This window comes from Ostrinia furnacalis, unplaced genomic scaffold (genome assembly GCF_004193835.3).
Source record: "Ostrinia furnacalis isolate ACB-3 unplaced genomic scaffold, ASM419383v2 OfSCF0416, whole genome shotgun sequence".
Lineage (NCBI taxonomy): Eukaryota > Metazoa > Arthropoda > Insecta > Lepidoptera > Crambidae > Ostrinia > Ostrinia furnacalis.
The window spans coordinates 445,698-469,548 of NW_021130655.1; the positions used below are offsets into that span (position 1 = coordinate 445,698).

The 23,851-nt window shown below is 46.6% G+C and overlaps 1 protein-coding gene across 1 annotated transcript in view; it reads right to left on the minus strand.

The window, feature by feature from the left end:
* The window catches only part of Obsc (Obscurin), a 58,677-nt gene that overhangs the window by 839 nt on the left and 33,987 nt on the right, over positions 1-23,851 (minus strand). The window contains exons 27-45 of the mRNA XM_028320385.1: positions 23,349-23,524; positions 22,667-22,854; positions 21,606-21,867; positions 18,076-18,310; positions 16,989-17,226; positions 14,681-14,838; positions 14,034-14,158; positions 13,097-13,395; positions 12,552-12,821; positions 11,381-11,586; positions 8,866-8,981; positions 8,048-8,156; positions 7,185-7,323; positions 6,182-6,414; positions 4,273-4,453; positions 3,480-3,778; positions 1,915-2,624; positions 1,242-1,423; positions 362-511 (exon numbers count right to left, since the gene is read on the minus strand). Of these exons, the coding sequence (XP_028176186.1) occupies positions 362-511; positions 1,242-1,423; positions 1,915-2,624; positions 3,480-3,778; positions 4,273-4,453; positions 6,182-6,414; positions 7,185-7,323; positions 8,048-8,156; positions 8,866-8,981; positions 11,381-11,586; positions 12,552-12,821; positions 13,097-13,395; positions 14,034-14,158; positions 14,681-14,838; positions 16,989-17,226; positions 18,076-18,310; positions 21,606-21,867; positions 22,667-22,854; positions 23,349-23,524 (4,276 nt within the window). The remainder of the gene's footprint in view (positions 1-361; positions 512-1,241; positions 1,424-1,914; positions 2,625-3,479; positions 3,779-4,272; positions 4,454-6,181; positions 6,415-7,184; positions 7,324-8,047; positions 8,157-8,865; positions 8,982-11,380; positions 11,587-12,551; positions 12,822-13,096; positions 13,396-14,033; positions 14,159-14,680; positions 14,839-16,988; positions 17,227-18,075; positions 18,311-21,605; positions 21,868-22,666; positions 22,855-23,348; positions 23,525-23,851) is intronic.

Here is a 23,851-nt window from a genome sequence, read left to right on the forward strand (position 1 = left end):
TTTGTAACTTTATAAAACGCCATCTATGGTTCTTCTTCCTTTCTTACGGAACTACCGGGAGGCTCGTCAGGACGAACTAATTCATACAACGAGCCATAGATGGCGCTACACATGTCCGTGCTGCTTTTCATCGACAGGGTTGTACTGCAGTGGAGACTATGGCCTGATGATGGCGATAAAGCGTTTCTTAAATGGTCACTGCAGAATAACAGCGTCATGTTCTGGGTTTTATTTACCACTCCAGAGCATGACACATGCTGAGCGGTGCCCAATTTTGGTTCTAACTTGTACTTGTTATTATTTTGTGTGTTATATTTTAAGTTGGAACCAAATAAATGTTTTTCTTTCTTTCTTTCTTTACCTTCAATCTGTTCCCGAGGAAGACGGCGCGCTCTCGCTTCTTGTTCATGAAGTCGCTCTGCGTGAGCCAGCGGTGCTCGTAGCACTCCTCGGCCGTCGGCCGCTTCAGAGGAACCTTCTTGAACAGGAACATCAGGAACCGCGTCGCCTCCTGTACAGGGAAATGAGATTAGTTGACGTCACGAATGAAAAGAAAGACATTATTTTTGTCAACTGAATATTGATAGATTTGGCTCAACTACCCTGAAGTCCTTTTAAGTCTCTCAATGATGTTAAAAGGATGAACATTTGCTGAAACGGATATCTAATACCAATAAATCCCTTCGACGCTTATTATATCGCTTTTCCCACCAACTTTCTACCAGAGTGAGGAAAAAGATAAAAAGCTTTCTAATTTTTGAATTTATTTCTTATTCTTTCATTTGTCAATAGTGTGCAATATAGAGTATACAGATACTATAGTCTGGTCCGTGAGCACGTTGAATTTTGTCCAATGACCCCAAGCTACCCATCCTTATCGCTCGCGCTATCGCGCTCGCACATTCACTGCGGGTGCCAATCGCACAGTCGCGACAGCAATATAATTACGCGCGAGCGATAAGGATGGGTAGCTAGGGGTCATTGAACAAAATTCTACGTTCTCACGGACCGGGCTTTAGTGGTTCTAGTGATGTAGTGAGTTTGTACTCACTCACCACTCGGATTACCAACATGTACATATTATGTTCCGCTATTTTTGATAGTTTTCAAGTTTGCGAGATATACATGGGGGTGATTCGGTTAGCCCTTGTGATGCTCTAATCTCTAGACTTCAGCTTGACACTATTTTTGAGACATACTGTATAAGGAACATGTTACGTCAATCAGATGCTCCACTTTACCTGCGTGATCTCCTTGTAGAGGTGCTCGAAGCGGTACCGCACGAAGGAGATGTTCTGCTTGGTCTCGGCGTCGTCGGAGCCGCGGAAGGGCGCCACGCCCGACAGCATGATGTATGTTAGGACACCCAACGACCAGATGTCGGTTTGAGGGTACGCCGGCTCGTCGTTCACGATTTCAGGCGCTGCGGGGAAAGTAAGATTGATATGTTGATGATTTTTTGAGTAAAACGAGACAAATATGGTTAAAGAGGTCACGTAAATAAAATGCGGACAACATTGGAGCATCATAAGCCGTGTATCCACTAGAGGCAGCCTCGTCCCGAGCGAAAAAATGTGTCTCGATCCGCGGCGACGAAATTTGCCTCGCAACGAGTCGTGCCTCAGGTTGAGGCAGCGTCTCCATTTGAGTAGCTGAGGGTTAAAACGGCTGCTCGACTCGAGGCTTCTCTGCCCTGCCTCTAGTGGAGATCTGGTTATAGAATGAGCGTTGCGCGTAATGTTGAGGGCCAATATTTATTCTGCGGAATACCTAGAAGTTTATTAGAGGTGAGGAAGGTATTTATTTATTTTAAATGCAAGCTGTGACGTCACACGCTTTAAATACGTCATCATCTACTCTAGTTTGAAAAAAAATCGCTTTTACAAAAAATATAAGGGAAATTGTCACACATACCTTTGTAATCTAAGTCTCCCACTTGCGGCACACTAGTTCCCAACTTCGTGACCTTGTGCGCTGATCCGAAGTCCACCAATTTGACCTGGATCGACCTGACAGACGCCATGACAACGTTATCGGGCTGCAGGTCCAGATGACAGTAGCCTCGCCAGTGCAGGTACTGAAGTCCATCCAGGATTTGTGTGACGATGGTCGCTACCATCTGTTCCGTGTAGTCGTGACGGCTGGATAAGTACGTCAAGACGTCAGCCCCTTGTAGTTTTTCCAAAATGAGCGCGGTAACAGGCGAGCCGGGCGCCTGGTAAGCGGCTAACAAGTTCGATATCCTCTCGTGCCTGAGCCTTCGTAGACATTCAAACTCCCTCTTGATCTGGACTTCGGTTTCTGGTCTGTTCTCCAGGATCTTGGATACGACGACGTTGTCGGTGGTCTTGTCTACGCCCTTGACGACGATGGAGAATTTGCCGCGCCATAATTCGGAGATGAAGCTGTAGCGTTCTGTGAAGGCATCCGAGGAGTCCCATTCTACCGGTTTCTCCTCAGTACTGTAGTCCAAGCGTGGTCGCTGCTCGTCTAATGACACTTCTTGACCGGATTCTGTGATCTGTTGAAGGTGCTTCATGGCTTTGGTGACTTCGATCTTGGGCGCTCCAGATGCTTTGGTCTTGATCAGGTTTGTAGGGATGCCTTTGTCGCTCCAGCCGATCCTGTAGCATGAGAAAAATATCAAAATGTTAATTTGTTTTGAACTTGCAAAATAAATTACTTCCATCTAAAATAGAAAGACACACATTTAAGAGTGAACTATATTATGTACTCACGGCTTGTGTCTTTCTATTTTACTTTGAAATGGAACGCGAAAGATTATTTCCATCTTTGTTCATTCAGGCCCGTGGTAAATTTTTTTAGGGGACCATTACATCGCCCGGAAGCAGCGCGAATTTAGGTCCCGTGGCATTTTGCTAGCCCTGCCACCCGATAGTTACAGAGTTGTGAGTAATATCAGGCCTGTTCATCTCCGCGAGTTTACATCGAAAACAAAACACGCACGATGGCCCACCTACAGGATACTATTCGACAAGCCCTCACATACGAGCGAACATTGACTCACGCACGCGTATTCTTGTGTATGATGGAAGAAAACAAAGAAAATGGTGTACTAAATACTGTGCAGTATTTAACTGCCTAAATAATAATAAAAACACAGAATGTACTTATTTAAGTTGCCTCAAGACACTGAGAGGTAAATAAGTAGGTTAATATTATTCATGATAATTCATGCTAAATCATGTATTTCCTCCGCCATTTTCCGCAGTTTGGCACCTCACGTCACATCATTTTACCGAAATCAACCCTATAGCTTCGGTGCAGTGCCGATCACTGACGTTTGTCTGTTTGTCAACAAAATGGTGCTTGACTCTTGAGACAGGCTAAATTACACCATATTGTTAATGACATTGAGCATACATTTTTTTAAATACCTTCGCGAAGTAAAACTTCTGTACGTAGTACTTATTATTATTCTGTGGTAATATTAACTTTAAATTGAATGTTATACTGACCTGTTCCTCGAGGATAGCCTGAACTGGTAGCTAGTGTCGGGTGTAAGATCGCGTACGACAAAGAACTCGTGGTCGATGTTATTGGCGATGTCCTTCCACTCCACGCTGTCGCCGCGTTTGTACTGCAGTCCATAGCATAGCACCGGCGAGTTCCCATCGTATTTAGGCTGCTTCCAACGCAGTAAGACCTCAGTGTCGGATGTTTCAGTAGCTTGGGGACTATCGGGGGCGTTAGGCGTGGTTGCTTCGACTACTCGCGTGCGAGCTACGGTCTGTCCGCACTTGTTGCGCGCGACGGCCTTAAAGATAAAGATATTTATTTTGTAATTTATTGTTTTTAATGTACCAAATAAATGTATTTTCTTTCTTTCTTCTTTCTTTACATAAAAATGTGTAAAAACATATTGCAGAGCAATGAGATTTGGTCTTACAATTTTACAAGTGTGTCAACATGTTTTAGCAAGATAAAAATATTGTGTAAAATATATGTCAAGTAAGAACATTAATAATTATTAATAATTAAATTTTGTTGTTAAAATAGTGACGTCACTTGCTTGTATTACCATACAAAATCTATGGGTGGTGTCAACACGTCTATAGATGACCCAAACTGAACTGTCCCACCAAACTCATTGACAGAGGGGCGCCACCATCGTTCAACTGTTAGTTTCCAACATGGCAAAAATCGGAGCCAGCGATTCGGTATTGACGGTGGCGCCCCGCTGTCAATGTCACGGATAGGACAGTTCAGTTTATTGGGTCTGTATTGATAGTAAATTTAAAATTGTATCACCTTGTAGAAGCCGACGTCGTGGTGCATCGCAGGTGAGAAGCGCAATACAGAGCGTCCTTCTTCGTCCTCGCTGATGGTGACGCGGGTTCCTTCGGCGAGCACCATGTCGTTCTTGAACCACTGCACGCTGGGCTTCGGGTCGCCCACGGCGTAGCACGACAGTTGAGCTGGTTCGCCCTCCCTGATAAAGAGAAAGATTATTAGTTTTGTTTCTCGATCGAAGCGCTACAGGGACATCCGTTCTATGAGGGTTTTCGCGATTGAAAAATCCGCCAGATGGCGGGACGTAGATGTGGGGTCTGACTGCTGCGTGATTGGTGGATTTTGACATATCTGTCAATGTCATGTCAAAAATAAACAATCGTGCAGCATTTGGACCTCGCGTCTACGTATTGCCATCTGGCGGATTTTTCAATCGCGAAAACCCTCATTGTAAAAAAATATATCTGAACATGCTGTCATGAGCCTCAATAGAATCTAAAGTTCGACCGTGATACTTTAGCGAAAAATTCAACAGGTTAGGTGGACGATAAATTATGCTGTCGATGGATATAACTCTCGGCTCCTTAGTTTTGTTGATTGTCCTAGTTGCTGTAAATAAACTTACATGGTTTGTAGTGAGAACTAAACGATATTGTAAAGCTGTATATCCACTAGTCACTAGAGGCAGCATTAGGCCGAGCGGCAGCCTCGCCCCGAGCGTCAAAATGTGTCTCGGTCCGCGGCGACGAAATTTGCCTCGCAACGAGTTTGGAGTGGAGACCATGTACCGGAAAACGCAGCGTGAGACGTCCATCCACAAGTTGGACCGACGATCTGATGAAGGTAGCAGGAAGGCGCTGGATGCAGGCCGCTACCAACAGTACCAACCGTGCGATATGGAAGTCATGGGGAGGCCTATGTTCAGCAGTGGACGTCCTGTGGCTGAAATGATGATAACGATCGATGAACGAGTCGTGCTTCAGATCAGACTGAGGTAGCTTCTTCATTTGAGCGGCCGCCTCTAGTGGCGATTCCCGAGCTCGCGGCTCGGCGGCGGACGGTCGTGTGACGTCACCTGACGGGCAGCAGCTGCGGCCGCTCGCGGAAGAAGGGCGTCTGTCCGTCGCGCTTGGCGTCCATGAGCGCCTGGGCCTCGGCGTAGGAGTCGAGGCGCGTGCCGAGCTCGTGCTCGGCGGCGGACGGTCGTGTGACGTCACCTGACGGGCAGCAGCTGCGGCCGCTCGCGGAAGAAGGGCGTCTGTCCGTCGCGCTTGGCGTCCATGAGCGCCTGGGCCTCGGCGTAGGAGTCGAGGCGCGTGCCGAGCTCGTGCTCGGCGGCGGACGGTCGTGTGACGTCACCTGACGGGCAGCAGCTGCGGCCGCTCGCGGAAGAAGGGCGTCTGTCCGTCGCGCTTGGCGTCCATGAGCGCCTGGGCCTCGGCGTAGGAGTCGAGGCGCGTGCCGAGCTCGTGCTCGGCGGCGGACGGTCGTGTGACGTCACCTGACGGGCAGCAGCTGCGGCCGCTCGCGGAAGAAGGGCGTCTGTCCGTCGCGCTTGGCGTCCATGAGCGCCTGGGCCTCGGCGTAGGAGTCGAGGCGCGTGCCGAGCTCGTGCTCGGCGGCGGACGGTCGTGTGACGTCACCTGACGGGCAGCAGCTGCGGCCGCTCGCGGAAGAAGGGCGTCTGTCCGTCGCGCTTGGCGTCCATGAGCGCCTGGGCCTCGGCGTAGGAGTCGAGGCGCGTGCCGAGCTCGTGCTCGGCGGCGGACGGTCGTGTGACGTCACCTGACGGGCAGCAGCTGCGGCCGCTCGCGGAAGAAGGGCGTCTGTCCGTCGCGCTTGGCGTCCATGAGCGCCTGGGCCTCGGCGTAGGAGTCGAGGCGCGTGCCGAGCTCGTGCTCGGCGGCGGACGGTCGTGTGACGTCACCTGACGGGCAGCAGCTGCGGCCGCTCGCGGAAGAAGGGCGTCTGTCCGTCGCGCTTGGCGTCCATGAGCGCCTGGGCCTCGGCGTAGGAGTCGAGGCGCGTGCCGAGCTCGTGTCGCAGGCGGCGGATGGTGTAGCTCTCGGCGCCGTAGTTGTTGATGCGCTCGCGTTGCTCGTCCTCGATCTCCTCGTCCATGATGTCGGTGAAGCGCCGCCGCTCGCGGATGATTGGTGTCTGGAGGAAAATACATTGTTTTTAAAAATATGAAAGAATTGGACACGCCCAACTGTAAACAGTTTTTATGAGTTTTTGTCAAGGGCGTCACTCGACTGTCCTGAGAGATGTATAGCAGCTACGGGGTTGCCGCTAGGCGCGAACGCAAGTCGCGTCATGGTGCGTCCAGACTGGGCGAACGGGCTCGCGAGGCACGCTGGTCATCCTGCTCACCCTGCTATTGAGTGAGCAGGATGTCGAGCCCGTTCGCCCAGTGTGGACGCACCATAAATTCAGCAATTGTTGTATACTGCGTCTCTCCTATTCACTCCCTTTTCGCGCGCCCCTTCTCCCTTCTTGAGGCGCGTAGTTTCGGCAGATTAAAATACCACTGACATTCATTCCGTGGATGAAATAAGAGGCAACAAAGAGAGAAATATGCGGACATCAATCCTCTTTAACCCGTCTGGCTACCTTGGGAAGTGTAGGCTACTAGTAAATAAATAAATATCTTTCGACAATCTCACACAGCGCCATCTAGCCCCAAAGTAAGCAATTAATATGCTTGTGTTATGGGTGCTAGCTTAACGGATATAGGTACTACTTATATACTTTTTTTAAATACATAGATATTATACATAGTTATACATACTTAAGTAACCTTGTAACTGATGAAGCAAAAAATATTTTTCATAGCTTTTGAACCTTATCTCACTACTTAAAGCTCAAAATCTGGTGGCATCAACTCTTCCACCACCAGGTAAAGACTTTAAATGATGTAGTCCACTCACCCTGGGGTCGTATGTGTCGTGCACGCTGATGCTGTATCCGGGCGAGCGGTGGCACGCCACCTTCATGTACTCGCGGAGACGCACCGGGAATTGCACGTCGCGAAGTTGTAGGAGATACGTGTCCGGCCCGTTCTGGTAGCTGCAAGAGATATCAATAAATGATACCATGAAAACCAGACAGCCCAAAACGGATTGTATTTGCTTTGCGCCTTAGTACGAGGAAAAACGACTCCAAATGAAATAGGAAAAGGCAAGAAGAAAAATAGTACCATATTGTTATTTTGCACACAGCTACGTAAGGTTATGGAAACAGTCACGTTTTTTTGCTTGGCAAAAAGATGGGACCCTTCATCAACATATTGCACGATAAGATTATAACTTTAACACCCAGGGAAAGAATGGAACCATCTTCCTAAAGGCAGCACCTAGATCCGTTGAGAAGGTTGATCTCCTGCCCAAGGTTCTGGAATGGAGGCCGCTTACCGGAAGGCGCAGCGTGGGACGTCCACCTACAAGGTGGACCGACGACATCGTAAAGGTAGCAGGGAAACGCTGTACGCAGGCTGCTACCAATCGATCAACGTGGAAAGCATTAGGGGAGGCCTATGTTCAGCAGTGGACGTCCTATGGCTGACATGATGATGATCTCCTGCAATGGAGAATAATACTACTACTTTGCCTGGTCCATTCCCATTTTATTTGGGGTCGGCCCTCCGCGTCATGCGGCTCCAGGCGGCTCGGTCCTGGGTTGCCTTACTGTTAACTTGGGCTTCTTTAAGGTCGTTATTGATTATGGACATCAATGTAATGGAGAATAATGACCTGATAATAAAGACTCTCTGACTTGGCGGAAGTGAACTTACTGGCTCTCTGACTTGGCGGAGACCTCCCAGTCGGGGTGCTCCCACTGCTTGAACTTGAGGTCCCAGCCGGCCGAGCGGTCGCGGGACGAGCGCTCTCTTTCGGGAGTACCTGCGCGGAAACAATGAAATTACAATTTTTGGAGGAATTGAACTGTCAAATTATACTCAGACGGACGAAATACTACTGTATTGTGTTGGGCAAAAAATAACAATTTCATCATTGATTTAGGTTACGTAGGTCAATGTGGCACGACACAGCACAACGTGATGAGACTGATACACACATTGGATAGCTTCACAGGCCGCATGCATTTGTTGATTTCATTTACCATCTTTTAATCACAGAAGTTGAGAGGTAAGTATTTCACATTACAGTCCATTTCAATGAACACACATGACACTAATAATGAAATGAAATGAAAGATTGTGTGGGTTACTGTCAAAGTTTAACATAACAAGTGGTGTGTGGACTCTGTACCTCTAGCATGAACAACTTTCGTCTTCAAATCGTTCGCGTATTCGACAAAATTCGATACTACCCTCGAATTAAACGATAACGTGACAATTTTGATTCTCAAAATAAGTTTCGTTCAACCATTTCTCATACTAAGTTCACTTTACGACACGTTCACAAGGGCGCTGTTGTAGTTTTAGTGCTAAATCTTTGATGGTGATTCGAGTACGCAATTCCGATTATAACTCGAAAGTTTTTCGTGCTAGCCGTACTGGTAGTAGACCTTAGAGCCAAAGCTCACTATGTGATGCATCATGTGCTGTGGCTCTTACTGTCACAGTTGAACATGTAACAAATAACTCACCCTCCGGCGTGTAGACCTCTCCCGGCGGGTAGACCATCTTGGAGGGGTGCTCGAAGGCGCCGGACAGCGGCCGCCGCCGGAACCACGTACGGCACGCCGCGTTGCCCGTCCAGTCCCTGGCCAGGTCCAAACATTGGTACATCCACGACTTCACTATCTCCATGTTCAACATTTTATCCATTTTTGCACTTGTTACTTAGACTTGGTTTGAATTTGAAAAGCTACACTTCAGTAATTTTACTGATTCTTTGTTTACTACTTTCGGAAAACTTAAAAAGGTACAACTTCAGTATTCAATGATTCTCGCTTTACTACTTTGGGAAACCTTGAAAAATTGCACTTCAGTGTTCACTGGTTTTCTCACAAAGAGTCTATTTCAAAATTATTGACACTGTTTGACTCACGTTTGTACGAAAAACTACATGTACCCTCAATATTTCAGATACAAAAAAAAAATTAAATAAGTTTGAACTTTGATCTGAACATTGAAAATAATGCAAAATAAGCTTTAAATAAGTTCAACGCAATATGTATTTTGCTATGAATAAATATTTTGAATTTGAATTTGAATTTAGAATATTCGTTCAATAAAACATATTTTTAGCGCCACTCTTTTCTTTATCGTATCCCATAATTAAGTTTGAAAAATAATTAGAGACTTGTTATATTCAATTTGAAACGTTAATAAATGAGCTCCCAATTAAGTTTTGATATCTAGTCTGACAATAGATGCAATGAAGGTGATCTGTTCTCGGTCAAAGATTTCCGCAATCATACGCAATGTGACTCAATGTATTGTGTAATCCACGCATCTAAGGTTGGTAATCCACTGATTTATAAGCATAGCATGCGATTGGAGACAGAAAAGTTTTAAGGAAACGTACACCACAATCATGGCGAATATGACACGCACCAGTATTAAAATAAGTCCCTATTTCGTTTAACATTTTTCATTTTAATCCACGTAGGATAATGAAACAAATATTATCATAATTTGTGTCATGACAATAATTATGTTCTCATTCCGCTTCATAGGTAGACAATGGCCCTAATTATTTCATAAATAGACAGCTGGCGTGGTGCCACGGACTAATTAAAAGTCAATCAGTAACTCTTGGAGAATTCATTAACGCAGACGGGATGGCTGATGCTAATTTAAAAAGCGGGTGCGTAAATATATTGATGACATTATTGTTTGTGTAAAAGGTAAAACATCAATGACATAGTTTTTTGTCAGGCCATTTATGATTCATATAATTTACGACTGTCCCGCAAAGTATTTGTTATGCCATATTCAAAAATATACGAGTCACCTTCATAACAAATTTATTTGATCTTATCTTTTTTTTCTAAATGGAAATAAAGTAAAGCGTCAGAATATGTACCTAATGGCAAGCTCATCGAGTCAAGCAGTTAGTTACTCACTTACGGCGAGTGGGTACTGTCTCTTTCCTAATTTATTGAAAGTGCTACAACTCAAATAAAAAATTTGGGAGCCCATTTTAGCGCATATATCAAAATTTTATAGATACAAGCGTACGATACAGTCCCGTAGCCTTATTCACGTAGCAAAACTTCAACGGCAACAAAACATTGAGTTGCGATCCTATCGAGTAATCGTTCTATCAAAATGACCCTTGTGAATACGGATTTAGAACTGTTTTTCAATAGGACGACGTTACAAAACTTCAATGACATAAAATCACTGAGTTGCGATCCTATCAAGTAATCGTTCTATCAAAATGACCCTTGTGAACACGGATTTAGAACTATTGGACACAATGGGACGACTTCTGAACGTCAGCGAGATCTTGACTGTCAATACGTGAATTAGGCCACTGTTTAGTCTTATTTCAGATTGAGCTATGGTAACCGTTTTTTGTTTATTTTTTTTTTTAGTACCTAAATGAAACTTATTTTGCATTTGTAGTAAGTAAGTAGGTACCTACTTATAAGATAAGTCATGTCTAAATCAAAATTCTACTATAATAGGCTAGTTGCCTAAAAAAATATTTTTAGTCCGTAATGTTTAATATCAAAAAATATTGGACACGTATAATTTTATTTGTCAATCTAACAAATAATTACATAGTTATGGTGCGTTGAAGTTGCGCACGACGTCACAACGTGCGGCATTTTTAAGCAAGCGTTGACGTCACGGGCCTCTTCTTATGAACTTTGGGGCGCTTTATCTCTTTAAATTTTCATTAGTTTGAAAAAGTGAAAAATACGTGTAGAGTATTTTTTGATAAGTTAACTGACGGACTAATTAAAACTCTTGCTTTTTGACCCAGGCAACATCCCCATTGATACGATTAAGTGTTTTTTTGTGTGCATGGAACGGTTCGGAACAAACTGCATTGAATCTATATTGCATGTTGTGTCAGCCTATAATTGTTGTTGCATTGTAACTTTGTTCATAATTGTAATTTTTAAGTGTACATGTTGTAATGTAACAATGTTGGTAGACCTAATAAATAAATAAATAAATAAATTTACGTTATCTCAAACTCACCGGTACAAGTTGTAGTAGTTCCTCAGCCTGTCAGTCGAAATGTGGTACTCCTCTTGGTAGACCTTATCGGCCAGCGTCAGCCAAGGGTGCTGCAGCGCCGTGTCCACGTCCATACGCTCGTGCCAGTTGTACACGAGTAGTTTGCTGATGAAGTCCCGGCTCTCGCGGCTCAGGCGCGACCACCATTCTTCGTCGTGCCATTCCCACTGGGGATAGATGGTTGGTTAAGATAGGGTATGGAGCTTGGATGTTAAAATAGTAAATGGTATTAGCTAATAGATATCGTCAATGAACGATAAAGATATAACAATGGTATTCCCATCAGTCCAAAATTTAAAGGTTATTGTAAGATAAACGAAATACAGTGACGTAGCATTTTCTGAATAATTTAATTCGAAAGGTTTCACATGATGTGAGTTGTGACTACCGCAAAAGCAGCACATTCTTGGTTGACTTTTCTAAACAGCAGCGAAGAAAAGGCCACACCTTCGTCCTTAGAGCCCACAAGCTACTAACTAGCTTTAAAAAAAAGACGCAACCATTTACTGTACTGATGACGCCGACTCTTCATATACCAGCAGCCACAGAAACATCCTCAGGCTAGCAATCCTTCTACTTCTAGTAGTTATAAGAATTTAAACCCCACAAACATAGATAACTTTACTTACTCTGCCTTCCCTGATCCTCGTCAGCGTCTCCCGATCATTGATTCCTCGGAAGGGCGAGTGTCCGCTCAGCAGGATGTACGTTATTATTCCCACACTCCACATATCAGCAGCGAAGGACACGCCTTCTCCTGATGCTACTTCAGGCGCCACGAACTCTGGCATGCCGTAGTCTAATGAGGAATCCAGAGTCCCAATCCAGTTGCCAAAATGGATGCGACGTGAGAGTCCGTAGTAGCTGATCTTGAGCTCATCGCAAATACAAACATTGAGGCAAATAGCCAACCACCCACATGTCAGCCGCAATAGAAAACCTCGTCGCTAGCACCCTCTTAGAAGCTTCATGCTTTGCAACACCACTTACCTCTGCTTTCCCTGATCCTGGTCAGCGTCTCCCTGTCATTAATCCCGCAGGAGATCGAATCCACTGAGCAGGATGTAGGTAATTATCCCCACGCTCTAAATACCCAAACCCGTATTACATAACAAAGATAAAAATCACTTACTCTGCCTTCCCTGATCCTCGTCAGCGTCTCCCGATCATTGATTCCTCGGAAGGGCGAGTGTCCGCTCAGCAGGATGTACGTAATTATTCCCACACTCCACATATCAGCGGCGAAGGATACACCTTCGCCTGATGCCACTTCAGGCGCAACAAATTCTGGCATGCCGTAGTCTAATGACGCGTGCTTGCCGAACTGGATGCGGCGAGATAGACCGAAGTCGCAGATCTTGAGTTCGTCGCTGCCAACGTGTGAAAGGAGAAGCTCGCCGATCTGTAAAAAGGAATTCATAACGTTATTATTTTAGGTTAAGGTGACGGTATTTTATTCATGGACCAATAGAATAGGCATTCACGCAGCAGCGTGATGTACCCTAATTCAAAAATCAAACGTTTTTTATCCAAAGTTATTACAAGTTACGTCAGTTTGAGATGTGATTCGCGGAGTGCCCGGAGCACTTGGGATAGTAGCCAGCTAAGGCATGTGTAGCGTTTGGAGTACAGTTAGTTTTTCACCTTCTTTTTGTTACAACTTGTGACGTCACTCACCGTGAGCCCGAGGTGCGCCACGCTGTTGTCGTGCATGTGCTTGAGGCCGCGCAGCAGCTGGCGCACGTGGCCGGCGATGTCCCGCTCGGTGTATCCCTGGCTGGGCAGCAGACGGTCGCGCACGAGTTGTCCGCCGGCCGCGAGCTCGGTGACGAGGGCGAGCGTATGGTCGTGCTCGTAGGCGTCCCGCAGGCGGATCAGGTGGCGGTGGTTGAGCAGGTTCATGATTTCGAGCTCGTTCTTCATGAACGGCTTCAGTTCCGAGTGCCCGTGCATGATCTTGGCGGCGTAGTTGCGGCCTGCGGGCGAACACAGTCATTAAATTTGGCAAGTCACACAGAATTTTCTAATCCAAGTTAGGTCTGATTTACCATCACCGGGGAACCAGAAGCAGGTTACCGTATCGTCCCTACATTGTCGACGTTCCACCAGCTCGTACTAAACGTTTCGATAACTCTTTTATAATGCGAACAGCTAGGGACTGGAATTCGCTGCCTACTGCTGTCTTTCCCAAACAGTATAATCCGGGAATTTTCAAAGCTAGAGTGAATAGGCACTTTCAGGACAGATATGTACCATCCTAGACTGCATTTCATTTAACAACAATAGGCTAGATGACAAAATTTCAATTATTTGTCCGTCAGACAGATAATTAGAAAATATTAGACTCATATTTTTTATTTTCTTTCATAATTAAATAATAACAGTGCTACATCGAGTTGAAATGGCGCGATACGTCACGCTTGAGTAGAATTTTTATTCGATTATGGAAAAAAAACAAAAATATGAGTCTAATATGTTCTAATTATCTGTCTGACGGACTAAATAGAATTTCGATTTCATTAATCATCATCCCTTTGCGGTCAAACACCTGTCTGTCTAAAAAAACTTCTAGTTCCAAGACCTAACACTTCAAAAATCAAAGCTGTATAGTTACCGGTGAGCCTCTCTGCGGCGTGGTAGACGACGCCCTGCACGCCGCGGCCGAGCTCGTCGCCGAGGTCGTAGAAGTCGCCGAAGGGCTTCGTGCTGGCCTTCACGCGCGGCGGGTGCTCGCGGATCCTGGGGGAATAACAGAACGTCAACATAAAGGTCTATGTGTTTCTGTAGCCTAATTCACGTATTTTGACAATCAAGATCTCGCTGACGTTCAGAAGTCGTCCCATTGAAAAACAGTTCTAAATCCGTATTCACGAGGGTCATTTTGATAGATCGATTACTCGATAGGATCACAACTCAGTGTTTTGTTTTCGTTGAAGTTTTGTTACGTGAATAAGGCTACTGCTCTTGGGAACGGATGATATACTTTCGGTTTACTCTACAAATCCTTCTCTCTCAGTCTTTCTCGCAAGAGATAAAAAGGCGTTTAAAGGTCGTAGCATACTTATCAACTTGGAAAGGGATCGTAACCGTATCATCTCGAGGCGGTCAGAGTTCTTTGTATAAAACTGCAACGTACACTTATCCGCACCGTAACGTAAACGCCTCACCTCGCGGTTGACAGCGCGCAAGAGCCAATGACAGCTCGAGGTAGGCGATACGGTGTTGATCCTTTTTCGAGTTGATAATTCTGCTATATCTGACCTATCGGAGTAGTGGTGCTCGTCCTCCTCGACGTGCAGCATGGCGGAGGAGCTGACGGCGCCGGCCACGTTGCGGGCCGACACCGAGTACAGCCCCTCGTCCTTGAGGATGCAGTCGTGGATCGTCAGCACCGTCGTGTCCGGCTCGATGAACTGGATCTGAGAAAACATGTGGCGTTTAAAAGAAGAATTTTTGGATAGTGTGATTTTTTGCTAACAGTTTAATGCGCATGTAAAGTTTCAGCTAAACTAACGCGTCCGTAATGGCGATGGTGATCACTGCGCGTGCATAGATCGCCGCGACCAATGCAATGATAGGACGCGTTGATGTGAATTCTTCAAATCAAATATCAAAAACATTTATTTCTTACAAAGTGGTAACAAGATATTAAATAAGAACGGGTTCAGCACCTTCTGCCACTTGTGGCGTAGAAATATTTACATTATAGCATTAAGTAGGTATACATAATTATAGAAATCATTAATTTTATATTTTATCATTAATTAAATATTACATGGGTATATTATTATTTTTTTATATTAGGTACATTTCATTTCTACAAATTCATACACGATTTTTTTTTATTTTTTATTTATTTATTATTCATTATTGAGCAATTACATATTTGATCCAAATAGCGTCCTAAATCCTTTTTAGGTTTGTCTAGACACTATTGTTCTCTATACAAATAAAAATATCTGATCGCCATCGCACACGCGTTGGTTTGGCTGAACCTGAAGACATTCGCCGATCCTGGTAACGGCTGCGAGCATTTGCCAGTCCTTGCGGACCGTCTTTTGCTGCAGCACCACGGTCTCTTAAGCCTAGCGGATGAAAGTGGGGTACTCCGTGAGATCCAGGCACGCTTGGCCGCGCTCATTGATGCCTACTGCCTGGTACTAATCCGTGTTACGCTCTAGCATCATACCTTGATTCTAGTGCTGGCTGCAAGCGGCTGCCAGTCCTTGTACCACTTGATGTCAGGATACGGCACGCCGGTGACGCGCGCTTCTATGCGGACCGTCTTCCGCTCCAGGACGACAGCTTCTTCAGGCCGGCGGATGAAGGTGGGGCATTCCAAGAATCCCAGGCGAATCTGGCCACACTTGTTGGTAGCTACAGTCTCGTAAAAACTCATGTCACGCTCTAGTACCATACCTTGATTCTAGTGCTGGCTGCAAGCGGCTGCCAGTCCTTGTACCACTTGATGTCTGGGTACGGCACGCCAGTATCGCGTGCTTCTATGCGGACCGTCTTCCGCTGCAGTTCCACGGCTTCTTCAGACCGGCAGAGTAAAAGTAGGATACTCTGACAGTCCCAGGCACACCTGGTCACACTCATTGGTGGCTACAACCTAGTACCAGACCACATTACGCTCTAGCATCATACCTTGATCCTGGTGCTGGCTGCGAGCGGCTGCCAGTCCTTGTACCACTTGATGTCGGGATACGATACGCCGGTGACGCGCGCTTCTATGCGGACCGTCTTCCGCTCCAACACCACGGCTTCTTCAGGCCGGCGGATGAAGGCAGGATACTCTAAGAGGTTCAGACCAAACTCGCATCGCTCGCTGGTGCCTACTGCTTCATACCAAACCATGTCACGCTCTAGCATCATACCTTGATTCTAGTGCTGGTTGCAAGCGGCTGCCAGTCCTTGTACCACTTGATGTCTGGATACGGCACGCCGGTAACGCGCGCTTCTATGCGGACCGTCTTCCGCTCCAGGACGACAGCTTCTTCAGGCCGGCGGATGAAGGTGGGGCATTCCAAGAGTCCCAGGCGAATCTGGCCACACTTGTTGGTAGCTACAGCCTCGTAAAAACTCATGTCACTGTAGCATCATACCTTGATTCTGGTGCTGGCTGCAAGCGGCTGCCAGTCCTTGTACCACTTGATGTCAGGATACGGCACGCCGGTGACTCGTGCCTCAATGCCGACTGTCTTCCGCTGCAGTTCCATGGCTTCTTCAGACCGGCAGAGTAGAAGTAGGATACTCTGACAGTTCCAGGCACGTCTGGTAATACTCATTGGTGGCTACAACCTAGTACCAGACCATATTACGCTTTAGCATGATACCTTGATCCTGGTGTTAGATGCTAGCGGCTGCCAATCCTTGTATCACTTGATGTCTGGGTAGGGCACGCCGGTGACGCGTGCCTCAATGCGGACTGTCTTCCGCTCCAGCACCACGGCTTCTTCGGGCCGGCGGATGAAGGTTAGGTACTCCGAGAGTTCTAGACACGCCTGGTCGCGCTCGTTGGTGGTTAAGGCTTCGTACAAGTCTTCGTCACACTCTAGCATCATACCTTGATCCTGGTGCTGGCTGCGAGCGGCTGCCAGTCCTTGTACCACTTGATATCTGGATACGGCACGCCAGTAACTCGCGCTTCTATGCGGACCGTCTTCCGCTCCAGGACGACAGCTTCTTCAGGGCGGCGGATGAAGGTTGGGTACTCTGAGAGTTCTAGACGAACTCTCTGACGAGCTTGGCCGTGCTCGTTGGTGGCTACGGCCTCGTACCAGCCCGCGTCGCGCTCGAGCATTCTGAAAGAGTGACGGTATGTTACGGGATATACTGAGGATATATGTGTTAGGAAATATGCTGAGTGGAGGGCTGGTAAAAATATGTAGTTTATCTGATCAGGTTGAATATAACCAGATCAGACAAACTGCATATTTTTCACAGTGAGTCTATATCGGAAGCTTTATTCATTGGAAAGAAATACAACATGCTTTATACATTTGAATTTTTATTAGTTAGGGCGTGTGTTGACGAGCCGGTTTCTATCTGGTCCTGTGTTGGGCCGGTTCTTTGCCGGACCGGGTAAAAACCGACACGTCATCACACACCCTTACAATTTATCAGGTATTAATGTAAGAGGATGATCAGACAATCAGATCAAATAAAAACTATTACTTTCCAAACTGGGACTCAAAACTCGTTTCAAGATGTCTCACTAATTTAGAAAGTCAACTATTAGACACAAGGGGCAATATTATATTTTTAATCTATCTCATTTCTTCTACCGAAAACTTAAATACAGTAGAACGCCGATTATCCGAATTAATTGGGACCGGGGTCGATTCGGATAATCGAAAATTCGTATAATCGGACATAGACTGTTAATAAAGAAAAAGCGTGTTAAAAACGAACTGTCACACATAGAATAAACTTTAATAACTGTGTTTATAGTTCTACAATAACGTTCAGTTGAAATATATCTAGACTCCTGCGAGTTCCACCTTGTTACAACAAAACAAAATAAAAATTACTTGGTTTTAATTTTTTATATTATGCTTAGGATCGATTCGGATAATTGGCGATTCGGTTAATCGGCGTTCGGATAATAGACATATTTTTTTTTTATAAATGAACATTAGATTGCAACTTACTTGTTAATAAACAGCGTAGCCTGTCCATTCCTGGTGTAGCTCCAATCATAACGACCTCCAATCTCGATGGGCTCATCATTGAACAGGTACGTGATCTTGGGCTTGGGGTACCCGTACACGAACCAGAACAGGCTCGCGTTGTGGTTCTTCACGCCGTACTGAGCGTCGTGCTCCTGGCGCAGGAAGCGCGGCGCTTGTGCGTAGCCGTCGTGCAGCGGACGCTCGATGTCGAAGTCTAGAATTTATTTATTTATTTATATTAGGGAAACAAACAATTTTGATATACAGAATAAAAAACAAACAATTTGTTTCTGTTATATCCAATACACAAGTTATACAGCGTGTTGTGGAGAGGGTATTTTTTTACGAGATCGAATAAAAAATGTGGATATCCGTTAATGAACTAAAAAAATTGACATAGTCTGACGGATTTGCAAACTGAACTGGAAATGGGTAGGGCACATAGTACGCAGAACTGACGGCCGATGGGGCAGCAAGGTTCTGGAATGGAGGCCGCGTACCGGAAGGCGCAGCGTGGGACATCCACCTTCAAGGTGGACCGACGACATCGTAAAGGTAGCAGGGAAGCGCTGGACGCAGGCCGCTACCAATCGATCAACGTGGAAAGCATTAGGGGAGGCCTATGTTCAGCAGTGGACGTCCTATGGCTGACATGATGATGATGATGATGAACTAAAAACATTGACATAGCCTGACGGATTTGCAAACTAAACTGGCAATGGGTAGGTCACATAGTACACAGAACTGACGGTCGATGAGGCAGCAAACTTCTGGAGTGGAGGCCACGCCACGTACCGGAAAGCGCAGTGTAGGACGTCATACCCATAAGGTGGACCGACGATCTCATAAAGGTTGGAGAAAAGCGCTGGATGCAGGCAGCTACCAACCGTTCAATAAGGGAATCATTAGGGGAGGCCTATGTTCAGTTGTGAACGTCCTGTGACTGAAATGATGATGATGTCCAACAACGAGCAAACTGCAATTCAATAGGCCGGGGCTTTTTCTCTCAGAGGGCCGAAAAAATAATCTCTATAAAAACCCCAAGGTTCACGCGGTATTCTCACAGGCTTCGTTAAGGAGTTGCGTAAGAGTGGGCACTGGGCACTGACCTTTAGGGAAGTAGGACGAGGTCTCGGGACGGAAAAATCTCTCCAAAGTGTAAGCGGGATTCTCACAGGTTTTATTAAGTAGTTGCGTAAGAGTGGACACTGAACATACAGACGAACATACTGACGTTTAGGGAAGTAGGGCGAGGTCACGGGACGGAATAATCTCTCGAAGGTGTAAGCGGAAAGAGGGCTATCGTTTTAGCGCTCACCAGTTGTCGCCACTGTAGAGTAAGGTCCTGTCAATCACCAGGGGTGCCAACTATTAAGTAAAAAAAACGATAGCCCTCATTCTCACAGGCTTTCTTAAGGTTGCGCAAGAGTGGGCACTCGGCACTGACCTTTAGGGAAGTAGGGCGAGGTCTCGGGACGGAAAAATCTCTCCAAGGTGTAAGCGGAATTCTCACAGGCTTTCTTAAGGTTGCGCAAGAGTGGGCACTGGACACTGACCTTTAGGGCTATATTTCACCGGGACGCCATGGCGGCGAAACCAGTCGCCGGCTACCAACAAAATGTATGCAGCTTTGCGCAACCAAACGGACACCAGGTGAGTAACTCTCTATAGAGCTGCATACATTTTGTTGGTAGCCGGCGACTGGTTGCGCCGCCATGGTGTCCCGGTGAAATATAGCCCTTAGGGAAGTAGGACGAGGTCTCGAGACGGAAAAATCTCTCCAAGGTGTAAGCGGAACTCTCACAGGCTTTCTTGAGGTTGCGCAAGAGTGGGCACTGGGCACTGACGTTTAGGGAAGTAGGGCGAGGTCTCGGGACGGAATAATCTCTACAAGGTGTAAGCGGAATTCTCACAGGCTTCGTTAAGGAGTTGCGTAAGAGTGGACACTGAACATACTGACGTTTAGGGAAGTAGGGCGAGGTCTCGGGACGGAAGTGTAAGCGGAATTCTCACAGGCTTCGTTAAGGAGTTGCGTAAGAGTGGGCACTGGGCACTAACCTTTCGAATCTCTCCAAGGTGTAAGCGGAATTCTCACAGGCTTTTTTGAGGTTGCGTAAGAGTGGGCATTGGGCTATATTTACACCATGGCGGCGCAACCAGCTGCATACATTTTGTTGGTAGCCGGCGACTGGTTGCGCCGCCATGGTGTCCCGGTGAAATATAGCCCTTAGGGAAGTAGGGCGAGGTCTCGAGACGGAATAATCTCTCCAAGGTGTAAGCGGAACTCTCAAAGGCTTTCTTGAGGTTGCGCAAGAGTGGCCTACTGACCTTTAGGAAAGTATGGCGAGGTCTCGAGATGGATTAATCTCTAAGGTGTAAGCGGAATTCTCACAGGCTTTCTTGAGGTTGCGCAAGAGTGGGCACTGGGCACTGACCTTTAGGGAAGCAGGGCGAGGTCTCGGGACGGAATAATCTCTCCAAGGTGTAAGCGGAACCCTCAAAGGCTTTCTTGAGGTTGCGCAAGAGTGGCCTACTGACCTTTAGGGAAGTAGAGCGAGGTCTCGGGACGGAATAATCTCTCCAAGGTATAAGCGGAATTCTCACAGGCTTTCTTAAGGTTGCGCAAGAGTGGGCACTGGGCACTGACCTTTAGGGCTATATTTCACCGGGACGCCATGGCGGCGCAACCAATCGCCGGCTACCAACAAAATGTATGCAGCTTTGCGCAACCAAACGGACACCAGGTGAGTAACTCTCTATAGAGCTGCATACATTTTGTTGGTAGCCGGCGACTGGTTGCGCCGCCATGATTTTTGATTGATTTTGGAATTTCTTTATTTGCATAATTAACATACATACATGTTTAGTTAGTACATGATAACTTGAAAGCTAGCGTTTTTTATAGACTTAATAATACGTCTTTATAAAACATGCAACATAATAACATTATATTTAAATCATAAAAAGAAACAACACAATAGCTACGTTGAATTGAAACACTTATAAACTAATCGTCTTAAGATGTCGATTTAGCTACATATAAAGTATCCTACCTAAATTGTTGCTAATTATAAATTAGACTGAACGTCTATGGTGCGCCGCCATGGTGTCCCGGTGAAATATAGCCCTTAGGGAAGTGGCCTACTGGGCACTGACCTTTAGGGAAGTATGGCGAGGTCTCGAGACGGAATAATCTCTCCAAGGTGTAAGCCAGTCTTTCCCAAAGTGGGCGATAACGCCCCTTTGTGGGCGCTGCAGGCTTAAAGGGGGGCGGTAAGGGACCCAGAAAAAAAATCGGGACGTTGTGTAGAGGCTTGGGAGGCGTCATCTACTAGGAGGACTCTTAGACACCGACTGAGTTCGAATCTTGACTACAAAAATGGGGGGCGCTAAAAAATATTTTATTCTCAAAGTGGGCAGTAGACTAAATAAGTTTGGGAACCGCTGGTGTAAGCGGAATTCTCACAGGCTTTCTTGAGGTTGCGCAAGAGTGGGCATTGGGCACTGACCTTTAGGGAAGTACGGCGAGGTCTCTGGCCTGAAGTCGATGCCGGGCGCGAGGTAGGGCACGAACTTTGGCGGCTCGGGTTCGAGTCGCGCGCGGTGCGTGGCGGCGTACGGCGACGGGTCGCTGACCCCGTGCCGGTTCTCCACGCGGACCCGGAAGCGGTAGTCCCGGAAAGGTTCTAAGTTCCGGATGTCGCACACGCAGGAACGGAGGCCCGAGCGGGCGGTGAACCAGTCGCCGTCGGGGACTTCGCACATCTCCACCTGTGAACGCGTATTGGACGTTAATGATGAACTACACTGACATATCTTTTTTTTGACACTGACAGGGGGGCCACCATAATAGCGGATCGCTGGTTCCGACTTTTGCCACGGTGGAAACCATATAGTTGAATAAAGATGGTGGCGCCCTTCTGTCAATGTCGTCGGTGGGACATTTCAGTGTAGTTTATCTCTAACAAAATGATTTGTACAATGACGTCACAGTACAGCGTCGATTAAAGTTCTTGCAACTCACGAAGGCGAGTGAGCTTACTTGTGTGTGTACGTGTGCATGCATATAACGATAGTGTAATGTCTGTCAAAACTTTTGGAAAACGAACAGTAGCGAGCCACCATACATGTAAAACTCACTCGCCTTCGTTAATAGCAACAACTATACAAAAAAATAAAACAACTATTTTGGATGGTCTCATACTATACAGTAAGCCAGCCATCGGGGAGTTGATCCCAATCCCTAACGCCTTATGTGACTCATTTTGACGAAAAAATGAATTGACGTCACATCACGAATGTCCTTAGCATCATAACGTTTAGGATGCAAGTTTTTTATTGCACAACTCTACAGATGATGTCATGAACGCCAGTTTGCTTCATCCGGACCAATCCATTCAAAACTGCTTTTCTTAGTATTGCGGAACTTTAAAGTTTCACTGTCGACAGTGGACCACAATTCTTTACAAGATATCGATAGTATTACAATTAGTACCGATATTACTTTTGCCTTTAATATTAGTTCAATAGTAGACTATCAACAAGCAACAGTACTGTTTCTTCCACCAACCTGGTATGTGACCGGGAACCTTGGCCCGTGTGGAATAGAAGGCTTCCAGGACAGCGTGAGGTGTCGGTCAGTCATCCGGGAGATGATTGGCGGGTCGGAAAGTGGCATGGGAATGCCTGTCTGCTTCATCTTGTCGAAGTCTGAGTACTGCTCGCCGATGGGACGCTTGTGTGTTGTCGGCTCGAGGGCTGTAAGAAAAAGCGTGGTTAAGACGAGTATACAAGGGTTTGAAATGTAACCGACATAATTAACATAATCAACCCTAATCATCATTATAATCGTTATTTCACTCGCGATCAGCCGGCGTGCAGGGATGGCGATCAGACCTAAATGTATTGATCGCCATTGCTGCACGCAACCTTAAGTCAACGACTACTTTATTATCTCTCGTTGCGTAGTTTTGTCATTCGCTTGAATAACGAGTAACGGATCCACGCCGCTGATGGTCAGGCGTAGAGGCCAGCGGTCTCCTGTCCATGCTCTCACGAGCGACTGTTACAAGCTACGGCTCACTGTCGTATGTCAGCTGCGCGGTGCAGGAGGCCTCGCCGTGCGGGTTGTAGGCGCGGCAGGTGTAGGCGCCGACGTCGCTGGGGTCCACGCCGCTGATGGTCAGGCGTAGAGGCCAGCGGTCTCCTGTCCATGCTCTCACGAGCGACTGTCGTTACAAGCTACGGCTCACTGTCGTATGTCAGCTGCGCGGTGCAGGAGGCCTCGCCGTGCGGGTTGTAGGCGCGGCAGGTGTAGGCGCCGACGTCGCTGGGGTCCACGCCGCTGATGGTCAGGCGTAAGAGGCCAGTGGTCTCCTTGTCCATGCGGATGCGCTCGCAAGGGAATAGCTTCTCTCCGTTGCGGAACCTGACAGAAGATGCCACAATTAATGTAGGTAACAACAGTTTGATGGGCGATGGGTAGGACACAGTAGTGCAATGATTCTTATTTTTGAAAATTTATTTAAAAAAGTATAGAAGTTCAAGATGACTACTATTAGTGAGAAGCCACACGGAGCGGTGCGGCTGGTACCGTCTGGCATATCATTGATTTTTATGTGCAGAACGCCGCAGCGTCACCGCTCCGGCGCCGCGCCGTGACCGCACCGCACCGTGTGGCTTCTCCCTTACTCAAGATTGTAAACATGACCACTATTTCATTGGTAACCCTTTCATAATGGTTCAAATCTTGCAG